This window comes from Microcaecilia unicolor, unplaced genomic scaffold (genome assembly GCF_901765095.1).
Source record: "Microcaecilia unicolor unplaced genomic scaffold, aMicUni1.1, whole genome shotgun sequence".
Taxonomy (NCBI): domain Eukaryota; kingdom Metazoa; phylum Chordata; class Amphibia; order Gymnophiona; family Siphonopidae; genus Microcaecilia; species Microcaecilia unicolor.
In genome coordinates this window covers 302,458-323,860 of record NW_021963925.1, presented here as the reverse complement: position 1 = coordinate 323,860, position 21,403 = coordinate 302,458, and the positions used below count along the sequence as shown (strand labels likewise).

At 43.6% G+C, this 21,403-nt stretch overlaps 1 protein-coding gene across 4 annotated transcripts in view; it reads left to right on the top strand.

Moving 5' to 3' along the window:
* LOC115459787 (nuclear apoptosis-inducing factor 1-like) overlaps window positions 1-21,403 on the top strand; it is a 52,716-nt gene that overhangs the window by 5,111 nt on the left and 26,202 nt on the right. For 3 of the 4 annotated variants that reach the window (XM_030189562.1, XM_030189559.1, XM_030189558.1), the window contains exons 2-3: window positions 8,048-8,116; window positions 12,261-12,654. In XM_030189562.1, the coding sequence (XP_030045422.1) occupies window positions 8,048-8,116; window positions 12,261-12,654 (463 nt within the window). The remainder of the gene's footprint in view (window positions 1-8,047; window positions 8,117-12,260; window positions 12,655-21,403) is intronic. The other variant, XM_030189560.1, reaches the window with a different exon arrangement.

Genomic DNA, 21,403 nt, shown 5'->3' with positions numbered 1-21,403 from the left:
TTATATTGGATCTCCTGAAGGAGCACATTCCTTCAAGAGCAGGGGTAGGCAACCACGGTCCTTAAGGGCCACAATCCAGTTGGGTTTTCAAGATTTCTGCAATGAATATGTATAAAATTGGTTTGTATGTACTGTCTTTATTGTATGTAAATAGATCTCATGCATATTCATTGCAGAAATCTTGAAAACCAGACTGGATTGTCCTTTAGGACTGTGGTTGCCCCCCAGAGATTGAGCAGACAACTCCCCATTACCTCCAGGGACAGAAAAATACCTACTGTACCTGTAGCTTTAAGGCTTGCAGATGGTATATAAGAAGCTAACTAAAAAATAAACAAATCCCCTTGCTGTTTGTCTGCTAATAATTGGAAATAATATGGTTTCTCCATCCTCGGGAGGGTAGCGTAATATAAACAAAAGGAGGCTTAATCCCCAGTTTCCAGGCTAAGATAGACTATTACCTTAAGACCATAACATAAATGTTGCCATACTGGGTCAGACTGATGGTCCATCTAGCCCAGTATCCTGTTCCCAGGGGTGGCCAATCCAGGTCACAAGTACCTTGCAAGATCCCAGAAGAGTAAGAGAGGGATAGTCTGAACTGCAGCTCTAGCTCAGAGATCTAGATACACCTGCCTATACCCAAGTCTGTTAACACTCCCTTCTCCCCCCCCCCCCCTTTGCTCAGCTGGGATTCTCCCAATAAGGGGGGGGGGGATGGAAGCGTATAGTGCTTCAGATTTGCATACATTCAAGACAGAGGAGATGAGCTAGATCAGCAGGGTCTGTATGGTGATCCAACATGCACATAGCATCCAGGAAAACTGCCCTGCTCGAACTCTGGAGACGACATGGTGCCTGTCAATCTGCTGCCAGATTCACCCCCTGAACATAACGTCTAATCTGGGCATCCAAATGGTAGATGACGTTTAATGTGAGCAAGTGCAAAGTGATGCATGTGGGAAAGAGGAACCCAAACTATAGTTATGTGTTGCAAGGTTCCACATGATACAAGGTTCCAGGAAAGGGATCTAGGTGTCATCATTGATGATATGTTGAAACCCTCTGCTCAGTGTGTGGTGGTGGCTAAGAAAGCAAATAGAATGTTGGGTATTATTAGGAAAGGAATAGAAAACAAAAATTAGGACGTTATAATGCCTTTGTATTTCTCCATGGTGCGGATGCACCTCGAATATTGTGTTCAATTCTGGTCTGCGTATATCAAAAAATATATAGTGGAATTAGAAAAGGTACAGAGAAGGGTGACGAAAATGTTAAAGGGGATGGGACAACTTCCCTATGAGGAAAGGCTAAAGAGGCTAGGGACCTTCAGATTGGAGAAAAGGCGGCTGAGGGGAGATGTGATAGAGATCTATAAAATAGTGAGTGGAGTGGAACGGGTAGACGTGAATCACTTGTTTACTCTTTCTAAAAATACTAGGACTAGGGGGCACGCAATGGACCTACAAAATAATACATTTAAAACAAATCGGAGAAAATATTTCTTCACTCCACGTGTAATTAAACTCTGTAATTTGTTGCCACAGAATGTAGTAAAAGCAGTTAGCGTGGTTTAAAATAGGTTTTGGATATCTTCCTAAAAGAAATGTCCATATGCCATTATTCAGATGGACTTGGAAAAGTGGAGTGGAGGAATAGCCTAGTGGTTAGTGCAGCAGACTTTGATCCTGGGGAACTGGGTTCAATTCCCACTGCAGCTCCTTGTGACTCTGGGCAAGTCACTTAACCCTCCATTGTCCCAGGTACAAATAAGTACCTGTATATAATATGTAAACCACTTTGAATGTAGTTGGAAAAACCACAGAAAGGCGGTATATTAAGTCCCATTCCCTTTCCCTTATATCTAGGATAAGCAGCATAAAATGTACTTGCCAGGTACTTATAACCTGGATTAGCCACTGTTGGAAACATAATGCTGGTTTTGATGGACCTTCTGTCTGTCCCAGTATGGCAACACTTATGAATAAAAGCCTTAATCTGGATCCCGTATTGGCCCAAAAGATCTTGATGCAGTGAATCTGCTAAACATACAATTTCCTTCTCTTTCCAGATCTCAAAACACCGCATATTGCAACCTGGAAGTAAACTGCCCCTATCCTGCATCACTTTTTGTACTGTTAATTGCACAATAAAGGTGTTAGCTACATTGAACCTGATCTATTGGAATAATGTGGGCTATAAATAAATAATAAACCACTGATTTTAGGCACCAGCAATAGACGTGGTGAAAGTGATCACGCCTAAAGTCTGGCACGTGGCTGTGGCTTAAGCTAGTATACTAGAGCAGATTTGGCAGTGAACTTTGCCGTTACAAAGTATTGGCTTAGCGTCCTGGGTTTTCTTTTTTTTTTTTTTTAATGTCAAACTTTTAGCACTATTTACAGAATTCCTTCATAGGTGTGGCTTTTTCATGCCATTCTTAGCAGCAAGTTTGCCGTCACCTAAAGTTTAAACCCCATGTAATGGCTTTGGTGCTCATTATAGTATACATGAGGTAGTAATAAGAGAGTAAATAGGCGTGTAAATGCATCTGTTTAAGTATAGTTGCAATGCCCCTGACATGCCCATTGCCCCACCCACGTCAGTGCATGAGAGAAGTTAGGTGCTCAGTTCACAGAATAGTGCCAGTTGGTGCTCGTTAACATAAATTATTGGTATTTATTGCAGTTCAAGAAGTCCTTGAAGACCTTCTTATTCGCCAAGGCTTATTCCCCTGGCTCATCCTCTCTTTACCACTTGTTGGCTCTTCACCCCTGTCATTTCCCCGTGTCATCCCGTGTACCTTCCCCTCCTGTCACATTCTGCTTCTGTGCCATCTCTATATTGAATTGTATACTCTTGATTTATGTAAGCCACATTGCGCCTGCTTATGTGGGAAAGTGTGGGCTACAAATGCACCAAAATAAATAAATAAATTGGCTGATTGTGTTATGGGCATAACTGGGCATTTATTTGTGGGCCCAACTTTGGCTGCCATGTATAAAATTGGGGGTATGTGTAGCATCCCGGACTGCAGGTTGGCAGAAGAGAGATGGCACATATATCTTGTAACATATATCGTACGTCAATAACCAAAAAGTGGTTATTGACGTATGATATATTTATAGCCATGTTTATTGGGTCTGTTTTTTATTGTAGACTCCTGAGGCAGGCACATCTGTGCCGAAACGCGGTGTCAAGTCCTTTTGCATTTGCAGGTTTCCTTGCATTACATTTATTCAAGCATCCTTCTATTAAAGTTTGTTTGTTTATCCCATTGCCTGTTGGGCTTTTTTTCCATTTCCCACTTTTTGGTGTTTTGTGATTTCTTCATGGGACTTTTGTGTTCAGTTTACCCTTGTAATAAAACAAGTCCAAGACCGTTCTTTCCAACCCCACTGCCATAAACTAGTGCCCTAGAACCAGCCAGCTGAATGGCTATATCATACAATTGGAAATCTGACGTATTTTAAAACAGTAACAGACTTCAAAACCCAAAGGCCTCTACCCTGAGAATGTTTACTTGTACCACAGGCCACAGGGATAGCTCAGGGTAACGTGCATAGAGCAGCGCTTAATGGACCCAATCACAGTTGACTGATTTATTAAAAAAAAAATTATAACCCACAAACAAAACAATTCACAATCATAATAATTATACATATTTCACAGACATACAGCAAAACATAGCAAGCTCCAAGAAGGGATTGGGGTTAAAACCCAAGCTACAATGAGCAGAGGGATGTTGGATGATTTGGGTAATGACTTTGCTAGTTTTTGCAGCTGTGTGGATTGTTAGAAAATGTGGTAATAAGACAAGGAAGAAAATATGGGTGTTGGATCTGGTAATGATAATTTTAAGATCCATAAAGAATACTGACTAGCCTCAAATGGCCTACCAGTAGAGGCTGGTGCTGGGTGTGCTTGGGACGGTAATTATTATGATTTGAATTTAGTTCACACCTTTTTCAGTAGTAGCTTATTGTGAGTAATGGGAAGCAGTGGTAGGAAGAGGGTTGAAAGTTCACATAACTAGTATGGGGAAAGGGAGCCGTGTTGAAGTTTGTGTATAGGAAATAATGTAATTGTGTACGCCAACAAGGTCATTTTCAAAACAGAAAAACGTGTATCTTTTTTTTTTGTTGTTCAAAAATGCTGTTTTAAACGAGGTTTTGTAATTTGGATGTTTTGTTTTTCTTGGTCATTTTTGAAAAAAAAAAAAAGAAGTGCAAAATGCAGAAAATCAAGCCATTGGGATATAGGAGGAGCCAGCAGCATTTTTAGTAGACTGGTCCTCCAGACATCCCAGGAAAGCAATAGGACATCCTAGGGGGCATTTCAGTGGACTTAAAAAATTGCTCCCCGGTACACATTTCACCATTGCTCCCTTGTCTGCTGAGCCTACCCCCTCCCCCCCCCCCAAAAAAAAACCCCCCACTACCCCCAATTGTACACCACTACCATAGGCTTTACGTGTGAAGGGGGCACCTATATGTAGGTACAGTGTGTTTCTGATGAGTTTTGAAGGGCTTGCAGTTTCCTCCACAAGTGTAACAGGTAGGGGGAGGTATGGGCCTGGGTCCACCTGTCTGCAGTACACTGCACCCGCCACTAGACTACTCTAGGGACCTACATGTTGTTCTAATGGACCTGAGTATAACATCTGAGGCTGGCAAGTAATGTTTTTCATCCCATTTTTGGCGGGTGGGAGGGGGTTAGTGACCACTGGGGGAATTAAGGGGAGGTCATCCCTGATTCCATCCAGTGGTCATCTGCTCATATAGGGCACCTTTTTTGTGCTTTATTTGGCAGCCATTTTTTTCTTTTCCTTTCAATGGAGATAATACAATGGGTTATACCTTGAATTGCACACCTCTTCCCTGAAGAAGTATATCGAAACCTGGCCATGTCGGCAGAGGTTGGCTTCGGGAGAAAAATGCTGTTGAATGGCGATTAGAAAGCTAAGTTTTAAAAAAATTTTGAATATAAAACTGCTAGGAAGCATATATATCTATACAAATATAAGTAAAGCACTAAATAAAAGGAAAAATTCCATCACGGGTGGACTAATGAAGATGTATGTGACGCCGATATAAGGAACTAATTGTTCCGAATGGCGGGAAAGTTTCAATCTGAAGACCCCCGTTCTGGAAAATAATGAAATATATGAAAAAATTGTGTTGAGTTGAAGCACTGGGACACCATTAATTTATTATTTAAGTTAACAGTGTTTGGGAAGATTGGGATATTTTTGAATTAAGTCCCCACACTTGGAATAGCATAGGTCTACTTAATTTGATTATTTATTATAAAAGCAGGTCTAGCTCAAAATGTCTTAGTTTTAGTCCTGGATGGTTTTGTTTTGTTCCAATATGGCTGAAAAAACATCCAAGTGTTAGGAATGCCCAGATCCTGTCCTTGACACCCCCCCCCCCCCTTGTGATTTGAACGCATTTCTGACAAACTTCATAGAAAAGCATCTAAAAATTGGTTTTGAAAATGGTTGTGAGAAAAACGTCCAAATGCAGATTTATGCCACTTTTTGAACGTTTTTCTCTTTTGAAAATGAGCTCCATGGCCAATTTGGTCTTCCTTCTGCCGTTATTTATTACATTACTAGTAAAAAAAAAAGGCCCGTTTCTGACACAAATGAAACGGGCGCTAGCAAGGTTTTCCTCGGAGTATGTATGTTTGAGAGAGTGTATGTGCGTGTGTGTGTGTGTGTGAGAGAGAGAGAGAGTGAGTCTGGATGCGAGTGTATCTGTGAGAGAGTGTGTGTGTGAGAATGAGAGTGTGTGCAAGTGTGTATGTGAGACACAGTGTGAGAGAGAGAAAGTGTGTTTCACACAGATACAGTGTGTGCGAGAGAGAGAGAGTGTGTGTGTGAGACACAGACTCGCTGTGAGACTGAGTGTATGAGACCAAGAGAGTGTGTGAGTGACTGTGTGACACATAGAGAGTGAATGTGATACAGTGTGAGAGAGATTGTGTGAGAGACAGTGAGTGTGAGAGAGAAAGAAAGACAAACAAAGAAATTGACTGTGAGAGAGAGAGTGTGTGTGACAGAGATACCTCCCCCCCCTCTCTGGTGTCAGGCCCCCCCTCCCTCCCTCTCTCTGGTGTCAGCCCCCCCCCCCCCCCCTCTCTCTCTGGTGTCTGAGCGTTACTGTGCAGGACGCTGAGCTCTGGCTGTGCTTCAAGGAACTGACCAATCCTATTTAATGGAATGCACCTCCAATATTCTGAAGCCGAGAAGCCTCGTGTGGTTGGTCACTTCTGCTTGTGACGAACCCGGAAGTACGTAATGTCAATTCAGGAGATGGATACAGAGAGCAGGAATGCCTCAGCCATGCAGTCAGCTTCAGAATGTTGGAGGTGCGTTTTATTATATAGGATTATGCTGAGAGGAGGAGGACAGGGACTATGAGAAATCATGGAGGTTAAGGTGAGTAAGAGACTAACGAAGGAGGGGGCATGGCAGACTAAAGCAGTGTTTCCCAAGTTAGTCCTGGTGTACCCCCTTCAGTCAAGTTTTCAGGATATCCACAATGAATATGCATGAAAGAGATTTGCATATAATAGAGACGGGGTCTACCAATCAAGTTCATGCATATTCATTGTGGATATCCTAAAAACCTGATTGGCAAGGGGGGGGGGGGTACTCCAGGACTGACTTGGGAAACACTGGACTAAAGAATGTAGAGGCTGGGGTGGAGATTAAAGGAAGAGATAGATGGAGTTTGGTGTGAGAGTCTAAGAAAGGGAAGTGGAAGTTGGGGCAGGCTAGGTAGAAGGGAAGGCAGAAGGTAGAGAAAAGGGGGAGGTAGGAAGTTAGGGAAGGTCCGGGCTAACAAGAAGCTGAGAGACCCAGGAGGAGCAATGGGTAGAAAAGGGCTGAACGAATACAGCATTGAAGGTGAGAGGTGAAAGATTTATTTGTGTAACTATGTAAATGTGTTAATTACCTTCACAAGTCCCAATGTTCCATCCAAGGCAATGTACAAAATAAAAATTTGCAAACAACATCTTTAAAATACCCAGACACACAAACAGGGCTGTGGAGTCCAAGTCGGAAGCAATTTTGGTTGCAGTCGGTAAAAAAAGTACCAACTCGAGCTGCAAAATAAGTTTACCATATATTGTAATGGGGTTTTTAAAGTCATGTTTACAAATATATATGTATATTTGCCCTTTTATGTACCAGTACTCTAGACCCAGAGCAAAAAATTTAAAGCCTAATATCAATACTACTACTACAAATCATTTCTATAGCGCTACCAGTCGTACGCAGCACTTCACAATTAAACATGAAGAAAATAGGAGTCGGACTCGAAAATTTGGTGTACCGACTCCACAGCCCTGCCGTAAATAAAAGTGAATAATAACAGAACCCATTGTTAATTTCCTCCCTCCATGTAGCATGCGACAATCAAAGCAACTGGTGCTCCCAAATGTAACACTCCCTTTGGGGACAGGAAGAGAATAGGTGAGCAGGAAGAGAAGCAAACAAGTGATGGAGAAAACAAATAAGCAAATAAAAATATGAAGACATGAAAGATGGAAGGGTGCTCGGAAAGGAAACAGGACTGAGATTAGCATTATATAAAAAGAAAAGTTATCAATATAAATTAGTTTGTTTTAGTTGGCGAATATAAATTTGGGCATCATTTTCCTGGGTTGGGTAGAAGAACAAAGGTCATATGTTGTTACTCTTATCTTCCCAAGTCTCCCTGAACTTAATGTTCCAGACTGATGCTGCCTGGGACCCTTTGCACAATTTCATAATTTCCCATCCTGTATTTTGTCCCCAGGGAAGCCATCCTTTGCTTCTATCACCCTTTTCTTGGAGGAAATAGTTTCCTGTGTTCACGCCTGAGTCTACCAGCTTCCAAGCCTCCTGTCATGACTCCTTGTTCTAAAGCTTTCTTTTCCACTGGGAAGAAAAGCTTGCTTTTGTATTATGGATATCTCCCAAAGGAAATGCGCCTGCTGCTGCTCTTGAAAAATGTGTTCAGTGTTTCTGTGACTTATTCTTCTGCATTTTCAGATGATCCATCAGAGAAACTCTGGCCATGCATCCCAACCGGCACAGTCGCTTCAGGCCGTTCCACCTTATGTAAGTTGCTCACAATTGGAGAATCCATCCTACTGCCTTACTCTGCAAGCTAACGTGGAAATTCAGTAACAGGGTGTTTTGTTTTGTTTTTCATTTTATGAGAACAAAAAAAGAAACCGTTGAAAAATACTAGCATGATCTTGCATAGAGAAGGCTCTCCTTTGATAGAGTCTGATTCTCCTGATTAGTTTCTGTAGGTCTTTCCTGCTCTTTTGCCCTTCATACTTCAAACCATTCAGGAATCCATTTGCAATGGCAGTTAGCTGCTTTGCATTTTCCAAATATATTTTATTTACAAAGACTTAAATATCCCATACTAACCCATGACTCTAGGCAGGTAACAGATTAAACCTCCATAAATACATAACTACTACTACTTAACATTTCTAGAGCGCTACTAGGATTACACAGCGCTGTACAATTTCATAAAGAAGGACAGTCCTTCTCAATGGACCTTACAATCTAAAGGACGAAATGTCAAGTTAGGGCAGTCTAGATTTCCTGGACAGAGGTACAATGGTTAGGTGCCGAAAGCGACATTGAAGAGGTTTGCTTTGAGCAAGGATTTGAAGATGGGCAAGGAGGGGGCTTGGCGTATGGACTCGGGGAGTTTATTCCAAGCATAGGGTGAGGTGAGGCAGAAAGGGCGGAGCCTGGATTTGGCGGTGGAGGAGAAGGGTACTGAGAGAAGGGATTTGTCCTGTGAGCGGAGGTTTCGGGTAGGAACGTAAGGGGAGATGAGGGTAGAGAGGTAAGTAGGGGCTGCAGATCGAGTGCATTTGTAGGTTAGTAGGAGAAGCTTGAACTGTATGCGGTACCTGATCGGAACCCAGTGAAGTGACTTGAGGAGAGGGGTGATATGAGCATATCGGTCCAGACAGAAGATAAGACGGGCAGCAGAGTTCTGAACGGATTGAAGGGGGGATAGATGGCTAAGTGGGAGGCCAGTGAGGAGTAGGTTGCAGTAGTCAAGGCGAGAGGTAATGAGAGAGTGGACGAGTGTCCGGATGGTGTGCTCAGAGAGGAAAGGGCGAATAAAAGGAAACATTAAAAAAACAAGAACGAGGTAAAACAATAACTCGCTGCTCTCTAATACTCCTATACTTACTCTGTATTCCTGGAGTTTGTTACCCTGCAACCTGTACGTCTGCCGGCCAACTCAGAAGCACTTTCTAATTGTGAATCTGATGACCTGGAGATAGGTGAGGCGTTTGGGTTAATGTTAAGTCTTCTCTGTAAGCAGACATTGTTCTTTTCAGTTTGGGGTTTGCATTCTCTTTTTTTTTTGGGTGGGGGGGGGGGGATAAGAAGCAAATAGGAGATCGTTTGTATAGTCTAGACCAGTGTTTCAATCTGGGGCTGGAATTGCCCACCCCTGACAGTCTGGTTTTCTAGGATATCCACAGTGAATATATATATATATATAGGCAAATTTCATCGTGGGCATCCTGAAAACTAGACAGGCTTGGAAGTATTCCAGGACCAGCTTGAAATACTGGTCTAGTGCTGCTAGTAACGCAGATTCTTGCCATCCTGAATCTACTTGTGGCTAATAGGATTATCTTCCTGACCATGAACTTCTCCTAGTTTTGCCCTATTACATCTGGGAACTTCTAAGACCAATTGAAGCAGTGAGTCTGAAAAGCGTTCTCTGGATAAATGCAAGCTTTTATTTCCACTAAATACTATATACTTTACAAATAAATGTCTTTTAGTGCAAATTTCGCACATCCTATGTGTTATCTGTAAAGGTGCTTGGTTTCTGGTATGAACTCATTTTTGAAAATAATGTACTTGCGTAGAAACATGACGGCAGATAAGGGCCAAGTGGACGATCCAGTCTGTCCATCCTCAGTAACCACTAACTCCTCCTTTTCCTAAGGGATCCCACAGGCCTGTCCAAATCTTTCTTAAATTCTGATACAGTCCTCGTCTCCTCAACCTCCACTGGGAGGCCATTCCACACATCCACTACCCTTTCCGTGAAAGAGTATTTTCTTAGATTCCTCCTAAGCCTCTTTCCTCTTAACTTCATCCTATGCCCTCTCATTCCAGAGTTTTCCTTCACTTGAAAAAGGCTTACCTTCTATACGTTAACGCCATCTCTATCATCCCTTCTCCCTCTCCTCTCTTCCAGCATATACTTGTTGAGGTTCATGAACCTGTCCCTATATGTTTTATGTTCACGACTGCTTACCAATTTTGTAGCCGCCCTCTGGACCGACTCCATCCTGTTTATATCCTTCCGTAGATGTGGTCTCCAGAATTGCACCCAGTACTCTAAATGGGACCACACCAGAGACTTATACAAGGACACTGCTGGTTATTCCTCTCATTGTGCACCCAAGCATCCTTCTTGCTTAAACCATAGCCTTTTCTACCTGTTTGGCCACCTTAAGATCATCAGATAGAATCACCCTCAAGTAGCCTAGTGGTTAGTACAGCAGACTTTGAGCCTGGGGAACTGGGTTCGATTCCCACTGCAGCTCCTTGTGACTCTGGGCAAGTCACTTAACCCTCCATTGCCCCTGGTACAAAATAAGTACCTGAATATATGTAAACCGCTTTGAATGTAGTTGCAAATAACCTCAGAAAGGCGGTATATCAAGTCCCATTTCCCTTTCCCTATTTGAGATTCTACATGGAATGTTGCTAGTGGAGGAGTAGCCTAGTGGTTAGTGCAGTGGACTTTGATCCTGGGAAACTGAGTTCGATTGCCACTGCAGCTCCTTGTGACTCTGGGCAAGTCTCCATTGCCCCTGGTACAAAATAAGTACCTGTTTATACTATGTAAACCGCTTTGAATTTAGTTGCAAAAAAATAAAAACCACATAAAGGCAGTATATCGAGTCCCATTCCCTTTCCTTTCGTACGCAGAAGCACTTCACCCCCTATATTGTACTGTTCCCTTTGAGTTTTGTAACCCAACTGCAATTTTGGAACTCATCTCTTCAATTTCCCTAAAACACATAAATTAGAGGGCAGTGGAGGAAATAGAGCAAAATCCCACAGTACCTCAGTGTATCAGAGGTGCAACTCTGGCAGCTGAAGTTATAATATATTTATTTATTTAGATTTTGGTACACTGGGTATTTCTCTGTCCCTGGAGGGCTCACAATCTTAAGTTTGTACCTGAGGCAATGGAGGGTTAAGTGACTTGCCCAAGATCACAAGGAGCAGCAGTGGGATTTGAACAGGCCACCTATGAATGTCAAGATGGATGCTCTAACCAGTAGGCCACTCCTCCAATAACTAGGATTTCCAGTCTGATTTTTCTTTTCCCCAGGACACTTTTGCATAACATGAAACTAGCATTTTTGCATGCATTCTGCAGTCTCTGAATGCTTCAGTCTCCTTGTTTGTAAACATCAGATCAGTAATCGACCCCTAATCTAGTGGCAGCTGTGTTTTCCAGCCAGAGAAATAGCTGGCAACCTTCATGTGTTGATCTACTACTAATAATAGTAGTAACTAGCTGTCACTTGATAAACATTCACCGGAGCATTCTTCGCCCTCCCCCTCCCCTCATTCCTCCACTGTTCCATTCAACCTCACCCAATCAGCCTCAGACACAGCTACACTCCCTAGCTCAATACACCTAGTGGCCAGTACTGCTTTTGCCAGCTAAAAGTTGCCAACCACCACAGCTAAACCTAGTCCAAATAGCATATTTTACTATTTGGCCGAATACAATTAATGGACATTGAGCTTTAACATAACAGATAATAAAAGAAGCAATGTGAAATCAGATAAAGTGTTTATTTCAGTAGGATTTAGCACAGCCCTAATATAGGTATTTCCTTATAGTAGTCCAGCCATCAATCGTCTTCAACTTGTAACCTTTCAGTTTTGTAGAATGAAAAAGAGAGTTCTACAACACACACTAGCTATTTGTATATTAATTTACTTTTCTACCATAAAGCCTCTCCTGAGCCTGGACAGATAGAAAGCAGAGCGTCCCTTCTTCCATAAGCATCCAGTTTTCCTTCTGAATTTGGCTATTGTTGCTGTCTGGTCACCACACTGCCTGCCTGCTCCCCCTCCCCCCCCCCACACCGAGTTTTGTTTGATACAATAATTCCAAGCATATCTGAACATCTGTAACTCCTAACTGTGTGTCCTACTTTTCTCTCTCGACCTACAGATGATGAAATATATGCGGCCAAAGGAAGCCAAACGGAAGCCAAACTTTACACGGGCTGAGGTCATGGTGCTGGCTCAGGAAGTAGAACTACGCCAGGAGGTCCTTTTTGGCAGCGGGCCCATCTTCTTCAAACTGGCCGCATGGCAGGAGGTGGTTACAGCTGTGAATGCCGTGGGCCACATGAACCGGAGCCTGGAGGAGTGCAAGAAGAGACACCGGGACCTCAAGCGCCGATGCAAGGAGAAGATGGCTGCAGCGGAGAGAAACCGAAATGCTGCAGGGGGTGGGCCAGTAGTACAGCCGATCATGACTCCAGCTGAGCAAATAGCAGGCCAGACTATGCCCTCCTGTATGCTACAGGGGGTGTGCTCTATTGACACTGCCATGCCAACAGGTAATAGCAACCAACAAAAAAGAAAGTCACTGCATATTTATTTTATCTGCCTACACAATTCATAACAGGTTCAAAAGGTCTTAAATTAGCCTTGATGATTTGCATTTTTATAGTGCCGATATGTAGAGCTGCGCAATCAGAGCTGAATTTATGGGGGACCAGCCTGGAACGCAGTTCTGCTACCTTTGTTTTTCAGATTCCAGAGCAAAAAGGGTGTTCTGGCCCAGCCCCTCCCTTCCAGCCAGCCTGCAGGGAAGAAAGGGGCGGGAGCTGAGCCTGGAGTAAAACGGAGAACACTTTCTGCTCCCTAATCTATTCTCCCCTTCTTCTGTTGCTTCTGACCCTGGCCTGCCTGTCTTCTCCCCAGTTTCCTGAGTCCTGCACCCTTCTACAAAGTCCTTTTTCTTCTTCATGGGCTTTTCCCAGTATGGCGGTGCTTATGTGCTTCATATTTTTCTCTGCTGATTTCTCTTCTCCATTACCACCTGTTGTTTCTCTTCCTTCTCATCTATTTTGGAAAGTTCTTGAAACTTTCTAGTTCCTTTTTGTGTAAACAAACAGAAAAGCAGAATAAGGTCAGAAAGGTTTATTGGAACAATACCCGACATGGCCACGTTTCGCCCTCAGGCTGCGTCAGGGGTAAAACTAAGAACAAAACAAAATTCAATAAGACCATACATACAAATAATATAACATTCTGCTTCCAAAACCAATGTGAAATATACTATGCTAGAAACACATATAGATCAATACCATACATTGTAACAACCTTTATATTTCAACGGTTTTTATTGATGATGTACCACGTCAAAAGAAACCAATAAAGTCAAACATTTTGTAAACATTCAGTCATGTCGTAATTGTACATATGCATCTAGTCTAACATCATCATCATTATTTTACATCCTTTCCTCCCCCTTCCCCCCCCCAACCTCCCCTTTATTTTACTCCTTTACTTATTTTACTCCTTTACCTTTATCTACTTATTTTATGCAGGGCCGTGCCAAGGGTCTCTGGCGCCCCCCTGCAGACTACCAGTTGGCGCCCCCCCCTCCCCCCCCCCCCGCACCTGCCTGGCTCCAAGGCAGCGATTCCCTTCTCTCCCCTGCCCTCCCGCTCCCATGTAGGAACTGCCCGCCCTCTTCTCCCCCCCAAGATCCCTTTCCTTTTTTTTTTCTTTTAAATTTACCTTCCTCCGGCAGCGCAGCGTCAGTGAAGGAGGCGGCGCTCCCAGTCCCGACGTCTCTAGCCTTCCCTTGTTCGCTGCTCACTGCCCCGCCTTGTGGCTGTGCACTGTGCACAGGGCTTTATTTGTACACAAAAAGGAACTAAGCAAAGAAAAAAGGCACAAAACGTCTTGCACAAAAGCGGGGCAGTGAGCAGCGAACAAGGGAAGGCTAGAGACGTCGGGACTGGGAGCGCCGCCTCCTTCACTGACGCTGCGCTGCCGGAGGAAGGTAAATTTAAAAGAAAAAAAAAAGGAACGGGATCTTGGGGGGGAGAAGAGGGCGGGCAGGGTAAGCACGCAGTGGCGGCGCCCCCCAGAGGATAGCGCCCCCCTGCGGCGCTTACCCCGCTTACCGCATCGGCACGGCCCTGATTTCATGGTAATTATACTAGCAATATCTATTACAGGTCTTAACCGGTCCAAAATCCGGAGCAAATATCTGCTGGATGTCTCACTATCTAGGACGTATCCAATTTGTTAAGCACTGCACTTCTAGCCTTGTGGGAGATATTTTGTAAATATTTAGACCATATATGAACAAAGATCTTTCTTTTCTTTGAGTTACCGTAAGCATTGTAACAACCTTTAATAATTAAGATACTTCTTAATCTCATTTATCTTAATTATTAAAGGTTGTTACAATATATATGTGATTTTGGAACTATATATGTGATTTTAGAATTGTATATGTGATTTGTACATGTTTTCATGATATGCATTTAAATGTATGGTAATGATCTATATGTGTTTCTAGCATAGTATATTTCACATTGGTTTTGGAAGCAGAACTTTATATTGTTTGTATGTATGGTCTTAATGAATTTTGTTTTGTTTTTAGTTTTACCCCTGACGCAGCCTGAGGGCGAAACGTGGCCATGTCGGGTATTGTTCCAATAAACCTTTTTGACCTTATTCTGCTTTTCTGTTTGTTTATGCTTTTGTGCAAGCAGTTTTGTGCCTTTTTTCTTTGCTTAGTTCCTTTTTATGTACAAATAAAGCCCTGTGCACAGTGGTGATAAGCATTCAGGTGAGATAACGTCTCTTTCTAAAAGAGCTTATACTGTAAGTGGGCAGGCGTCGTGGGTAACAGAAGATATGACTAGGAACCCACGGTTACGTGCCCTTTGAGCGTTTTTAATGCACAGAATAGTGGCACCTATGCATGTAAACATCCTAAGTAGGCAACGCATGGGCTGAGTTCTCAGTTACATGTGTCACTTTCAGAATACTGTAAATTATATGCATTCTGCCTTATCTAGGTGCTTGTTGGCCAGGTCTGGGGCTGTTGTAAGGGCAGGTGCCTGAATGTTAAATGTGCTGCTAGAGCAGGGGTGAGCGACCTCGGTCCTTGAGGGCTGCAACCCAGTCAGGTTTTCAGGATAGCCACAGTGAATACCGTGTTTCCCCGAAAATAAGACACTGTCTTATATTAAATTTTGCTCCCCAAGACCTGCTAGGTCTTATTTTCAGGGGAGGCCTTATTTTTCGGGGAAACATCGGGGTCACCCCCCCCCCCCCTGAGATCGGCGGCTCCCCCTGCCCTCAGTCGCTCCCGGAAGTAACTAACCTCTTAAATGCTTCCTTTCACCATTCATCTTCGCACTCGCCGCAAGCAGCAGGGCAGGCCACTCCTTCCTTCCGTGTCCCGCCCTCGCCTGACGTAACGTAACGTCAGACGAGGGCGGGACACGGAAGGAAGGAGTGGCCAGCCCTGCTGCTTGCGGCGAGTGTGAAGGTGAAAGGAAGCGGTTAAGAGGTTAGTTTCGGGAGCGACTGAGGGCAGGGGGAGCCGCTGATCGAGGGGGGAGCCGGCGATCTCAGGTGGGGGGGTGACCCCGATGTTTCCCCGAAAAATAAGGCCTCCCCTGCTAGGTCTTATTTTCGGGGGAGGCCTTATATTTCAAATTTAAGCAAGACCTCTACTAGGTCTTACTTTCGGAGGATGTCCTATTTTCGGGGAAACACGGTATGCACAAGGTCTGTTTGCGTGCACTTCCTCCGTTGTATGGAAATAGAGCTCATGCATATTCATTGGGGAAATTCCAAAAACCTGACTGGGTTGCGACCCTCGAGGACCGAGGTTGCCCACCCGTATGATAGTGGGTTACACAAGTTTTCTATAACAGTGTTTCCCAAGTCTGGTCCTAGAGTATACCCCCCTTGCGAGTTGGGTTTTCAGGATATTCACAATGAATATGCATGAAAAGTTTGCATATAAAATTTTTTTTCCTACATTTGTACCCTGCGCTTTCCCACTCATAGCAGGCTCAATGCGGCTTACATATTGTATACAGGTACTTATTTGTACCTGTGTCAATGGAGGATTAAGTGAGTTGCCCAGAGTCACAAGGAGCTGCCTGTGCCTGCATGGGAATCGAACCCAGTTCCCCAGGACCAAAGTCCACCACTCTAACCACTAGGCCACTCCTCCACTCTAATGGAGGTATTGTATACAAATCAAGTTCAAGGGGTACTCCAGGACTGGATTTGAGAAACACTGTTCTGTAATGCAGTGCTTCTCAACTGCCTCCTTGGTATGAAGATCTATCTCATTCATATTCATTGTGGATATCCTGAAAACCTGACAGGACTTAAATGTGCCTGAAGGACTGGATTGAGAAGCACTGCTATAATGACACCCATCTGGGTGCCCAGGTGTCTGTTTATAGAGTACACTTCTATCGTGCATTACATGGATCCCTAACTGAAGGGGCTCTGTTATAAAATTGCCCCCAAAATGTCTTGCCCAAGCTCACAAGGAGTGTCTGTAGGAGAAAAGGGGCTTGAATCCTGGTTTCTTGCGTCTGGTAGCGCTATACAAATGCTAATAATAATAATTGTTCTAGCACAGGGGTTCTCAACCCAGTCCTCGGGGCATTCCAAACCAGTCTGGTTTTGAAGATATCCCTAATGAGCATCTCTGTTCCTAAGCTCTCTTTTCTTTTTTAGTTACCAATTGTTCTAAAATGGCCTGCAGATGCAGGAACCGTTGGCTCCTGTTGCCATCGCCGCTGCAGCCCGTTCTCTGGCTGTAGTCTGGCCCGATCTTACCGGTTGTGGCGTTGTTGTTGACTGCGGAGAAATTCTTGTCCCCCTTCTCGCCTCTAGCATCGGGCGGAGGTATGGTGAGGTTGCATCGGGAGTGTGGCGGTGGCTGCTGCAAGTGGATGTGGGCTGGCTCTGGATTACCTGGCGGGGTCCGGCATGTTGCAGGGGGCTCATTTGTCCCCCTGATTGCGGCCTTCTGTCTGTCCCTCCGGGCCACTGGCTTCTTCAGCGCTGTGGGTCTCCCGCTGTCCTCGGCCTGCTGCTCGGTCAGTTGCTGGCCATTGGTCGTTGCAGCTGCACCGTTGGGCCCTCCTGGAATGTGCTGCCCTGCCGACTCAAGCTGCGATACAGGCCTGCTTGTCTGGTTAACTCCCACTCTGTTTCTCCTGCTGTTCCCATTGAGGATGTCTGCGAATGAATGGGTCGTTGCACCGATAGCTCTGGGAGCAGGAGTGGACGGTCAAGGAGCTACTTCGTGCAAGATCATCCTGGTGTATCTGGTCGCCTGTTCAGTCAACTCCACGGATTCAACGTATTGCCTGCAGTCCTTTCTATCACCGTACCTACGGACCATTTTAGACTCTCCTCTCCTTCCCTATTTTCTTCTTCCCCGTTCCTTCTATTCTAATTAATTTTCTTGTATTTGTATTTATTTAATGCATTGTAAGCCACTTTGAGCCTGCACAACTGTGGGGAAAACGTGGGGTATAAATGTACAATAAATAATAATAATATGTTAATGAATATGCATGAGAGAGGTTTGCACACAGTAGAGGCAGTGCATGCAAGTTTATCTTTTGAATATTCATTTGGGTATCCTGAAACCTGACTGGTAGGGTGTGTCCTGAGGACCGAGTTGAGAACCCCTGCTCTAACTACTCGGTCAGTAGTTCCCAAACCTAGTCCTGGAGTCATTTTGGGTATCCTGAAAACCTGACTGGCTGGGGTGCCTCTGGACTAGGTTTGAGAACCACTACACTAGGTCACTCCAGCTTAAGCTGTGTGCCTTAAACTGAGGCACTGGCGTTGATTTTGTTATTTTCTTGGCTGGGGGGAGGGCTGTCATTTCTCGCCCTTCTCTTCAACTCGTCATGCTGATGATGCGTCCCTGATAGCCAATAGGAGACCATCAATTTAAAGCAGGTACATGGCAAGACTACACCTGTTTTTACATAACATAGTAACGTAGTAGATGACGGCAGAAAAAGACCTGCACGGTCCATCCAGTCTGCCCAACAATACCTGCGAGTATACTTCCCTGGGGCTGAGCTGCAGTGCAGGCATGCATTTTGTAAAAGGTGTGTACCCACAGAGAGTACTCGTACACATTTGCACCTTCTTTGGTGCAGCCATAAACTTGTGCAAGATAATTTGTGTGCTACTGAGGGTCATGGTAAGATCCTTTTTTTAAAGGGCACATAGAGTTCGACGTTGCCTTTATGTAATGCCTAGGGTTGGTGGACACCAATCTTCCTGTATGTGGCTGTATCAGCAGAGCAGCATCTATAAGTGCCTGACCTGGAAAAAACTATCAGACTTGAATGGTTGACCAAATAACAATCCCTTGCCCCCAGTGTCTGAGATTTATGGGTGCTTTATAATAAGTGCAGGAGGCATCTCTCATCATGCAAAGGTGTTATCCCACAGCTTGAGCTGTTCTTATCCCATCCTCTCATCCGACCATGCACAGGATATAGAACTGAAATCAATAATACAGAAGTCTAGTGACAACATTTGTCCTGGAGAGAACTGCATTATTTGAAGGTTTGAGACCATAGGTCCCTCTGTGGTCCTGAAAGCTCACATACCTCTTTTACTATGAATATTTTATATATCACCAAAAAACTTTGTGAAAGCTGTAGGATAGTCTGTATTCTAGCAGAGTTTGTACTGAAAACATGAATAGATTTCTAATCTAAACCCCAAGAAAGATAGATAATGCAAGTGAATAAATAACTTAGACAAAAATGATATATTTGGATTATTTATTTGAAATAAAGTTTCACCTGTAAGAACGTTTATGTTTATCTATGTGAACACTTCATTCAGTAAATTGCAGCACCAATTTGCTCATCTAAACCGTCTCTTATCACACCCTGGAGAAATTTTATCCTGTTCTTCCATTCAGATCTGTTTCAGCTCTGTGACAGTTGAGGGCTTCCTTACATGAACAGCTCTCTTCAGGTCATGTCGCAACATTTTTATAAAGTTTAGGTCAGCACTTTGACCAAACAGCCCAAAATACAAACTTTCTTCTTAGCCATTCTGTAGTAAATTTACTTCAATGTCAAGAGTTGTTTCTTGCTATACGGCCTGTGTATGGCTCAAATTTAGACTTACATTCTCTTCTACAGTTCTTATATAAAACAGAACTTCATAGTTCTATCAATGATGGTAAGCATGCTTGACAGTTGGAAACTATATTATGCACCTAATGCATTGTGGCAGTATTACTAGACAGCTAGTTAAAGCACATCAACATCCATTGTAAAAGACTCACTTTCTTAATGTCCTGCTATTACTTACCATAGGTGCAGTACAGCACCGATAATCCGTGGTAGATGGGAGGCAAAGACCCTAGAACTGTGTACTTTAGGTGCACGTATAAGCGAATCTGCCTCTTGTGCCAATGAAGCACTCACACAACCAGGTTTTTCGGCTGCCTCCCGCCTGCCTCCAGAAATCTCTTGCAGAAGTCATAAACATAAGAATAGTCATACTGGGTCAGACCAATAGTCCATTTAGCCTAGTATCCTGTTTCCAACAGTGGCCAATCCAGGTCACAAGTACCTGGCAGAAACCCAAATAATATCAACATTCCATGCTACCAATCCCAGGGCAAGCAGTATCTATCTCAATAGCAGACTATGGACTTTTCCTCCGGGAATGTGTCCAAACCTTTTTTAAACCCAGCTATGCTAACTGCTGTTACCACATCGTCTGGCAAGAAGTTCCAGAGCTTAACTATTGTTGAGTGAAAAAATATTTCCTCCTATTTGTTTTTAAAGTATTGCCATGTAACCTAGTCTTTGTACTTTTTGATAGAGTGAAAAATTGATTTGCTTTTACCAGTTCTACACCATTCAAGATTTTGTATACTTCAATCATATCTCCCCTCAACTGTGTCTTTTCCGAGCCCTAACCTCTTTAGCCTTTCCTCAAATGGCAGTAGTTCCAGTCATTTTGGTCGCTTTGAACCTTTTCTGTTTCCACTATATCTTATTCTTCCCAGTGTGCATCACTTTGCATTTGTCCATATTAAATTTAATCTGCCATTTGGATGTCCGGTCTGCCTGCAATTTATCACAGTCCACATATTTTTTAACAACTTTGGTTTTCTGTCATCTGCAGATTTAATCACCTCACTTGTTCCCATTTCCAGATCACTTATAAATGTTAAATATCACCTTTCCCAGTACAGATCCCTGCGGCACGCCACTATTCACCCTTCTCCATTGAGAAAAATGGCCATTTAAGCCTACCCTCTGTTTTCTGTCCAATAGCCAATTCCTAATCCACAACAGAACATTGCCTCCTATCCCATCACTTTTTAATATTCTCAGGAGTCTCTCATGAGGAACTTTGTCAAAAGCTTTCTGAAAATATTGATACGATACATTAACTGGCTCACCTTTATCCACATCTTAAAAAGAGATGATAGAACCTCTATCCACGTGGGTGTTGTCTACAGACCTCCGACACAATTGGAGGAACTAGATAAAGATCTGATCGCAGATATTCAGAAGTTGGGAAAGAAGAGAGAGATGCTGTTGCTGGGAGATTTCAATCTGCCGGATGTAGATTGGAAGGTTCCATCTGCAGAATTGGAAAGAAGTAGAGAGATCGTGAATGCTTTTCAAAGTGCTGTGCTCAGACAAATGGTGACGGAACCCACGAGGGAGGGAGCAACGCTAGATCTGGTGCTCAAATGGGGATAGTGTGTCAAATGTCCGAGTGGGTGCCCACCTGGGCAGCAGTGACCATCAAACAGTTTAGTTTGATATGACAGCTGAAGTGGAGGGCGGCCACTCAAAACTCAAAGTCCTGGATTTCAAGCATGCTGACTTTAGTAAAATGGGGGAATACCCGAGGAAGGAGCTGATGGGCTGGGAGGAGTACGAGAAGTGGAAGGACAGTGGTCCAGGCTGAAAGAAGCTATAAATATGGCCACAAACCTTTATGTAAGGGAGAGTAAATAAAAGCAAGAGAAAAAGGAAACTGGTATGGTTCTCCAAGCAAGTGGCTGAGAAAATAAAGGCTAAAGAGTTGGCGTTCCAGAAATATAGAAAATCTCAAGAAGAGGAACACGGAGAGGAATACCGGATGAAACTGAAAGAAGCCAAGAGAGAGATATGTCTGGCGAAAGCGGAAGAGCAAATGGCTAGAAATGTAAAGAGGGGCGACAAAAATTTCTTCAGGTATATTAGTGAAAAGAGGAAGACTAAAAAGGGAATTGTGAGACTGAAAGATGTT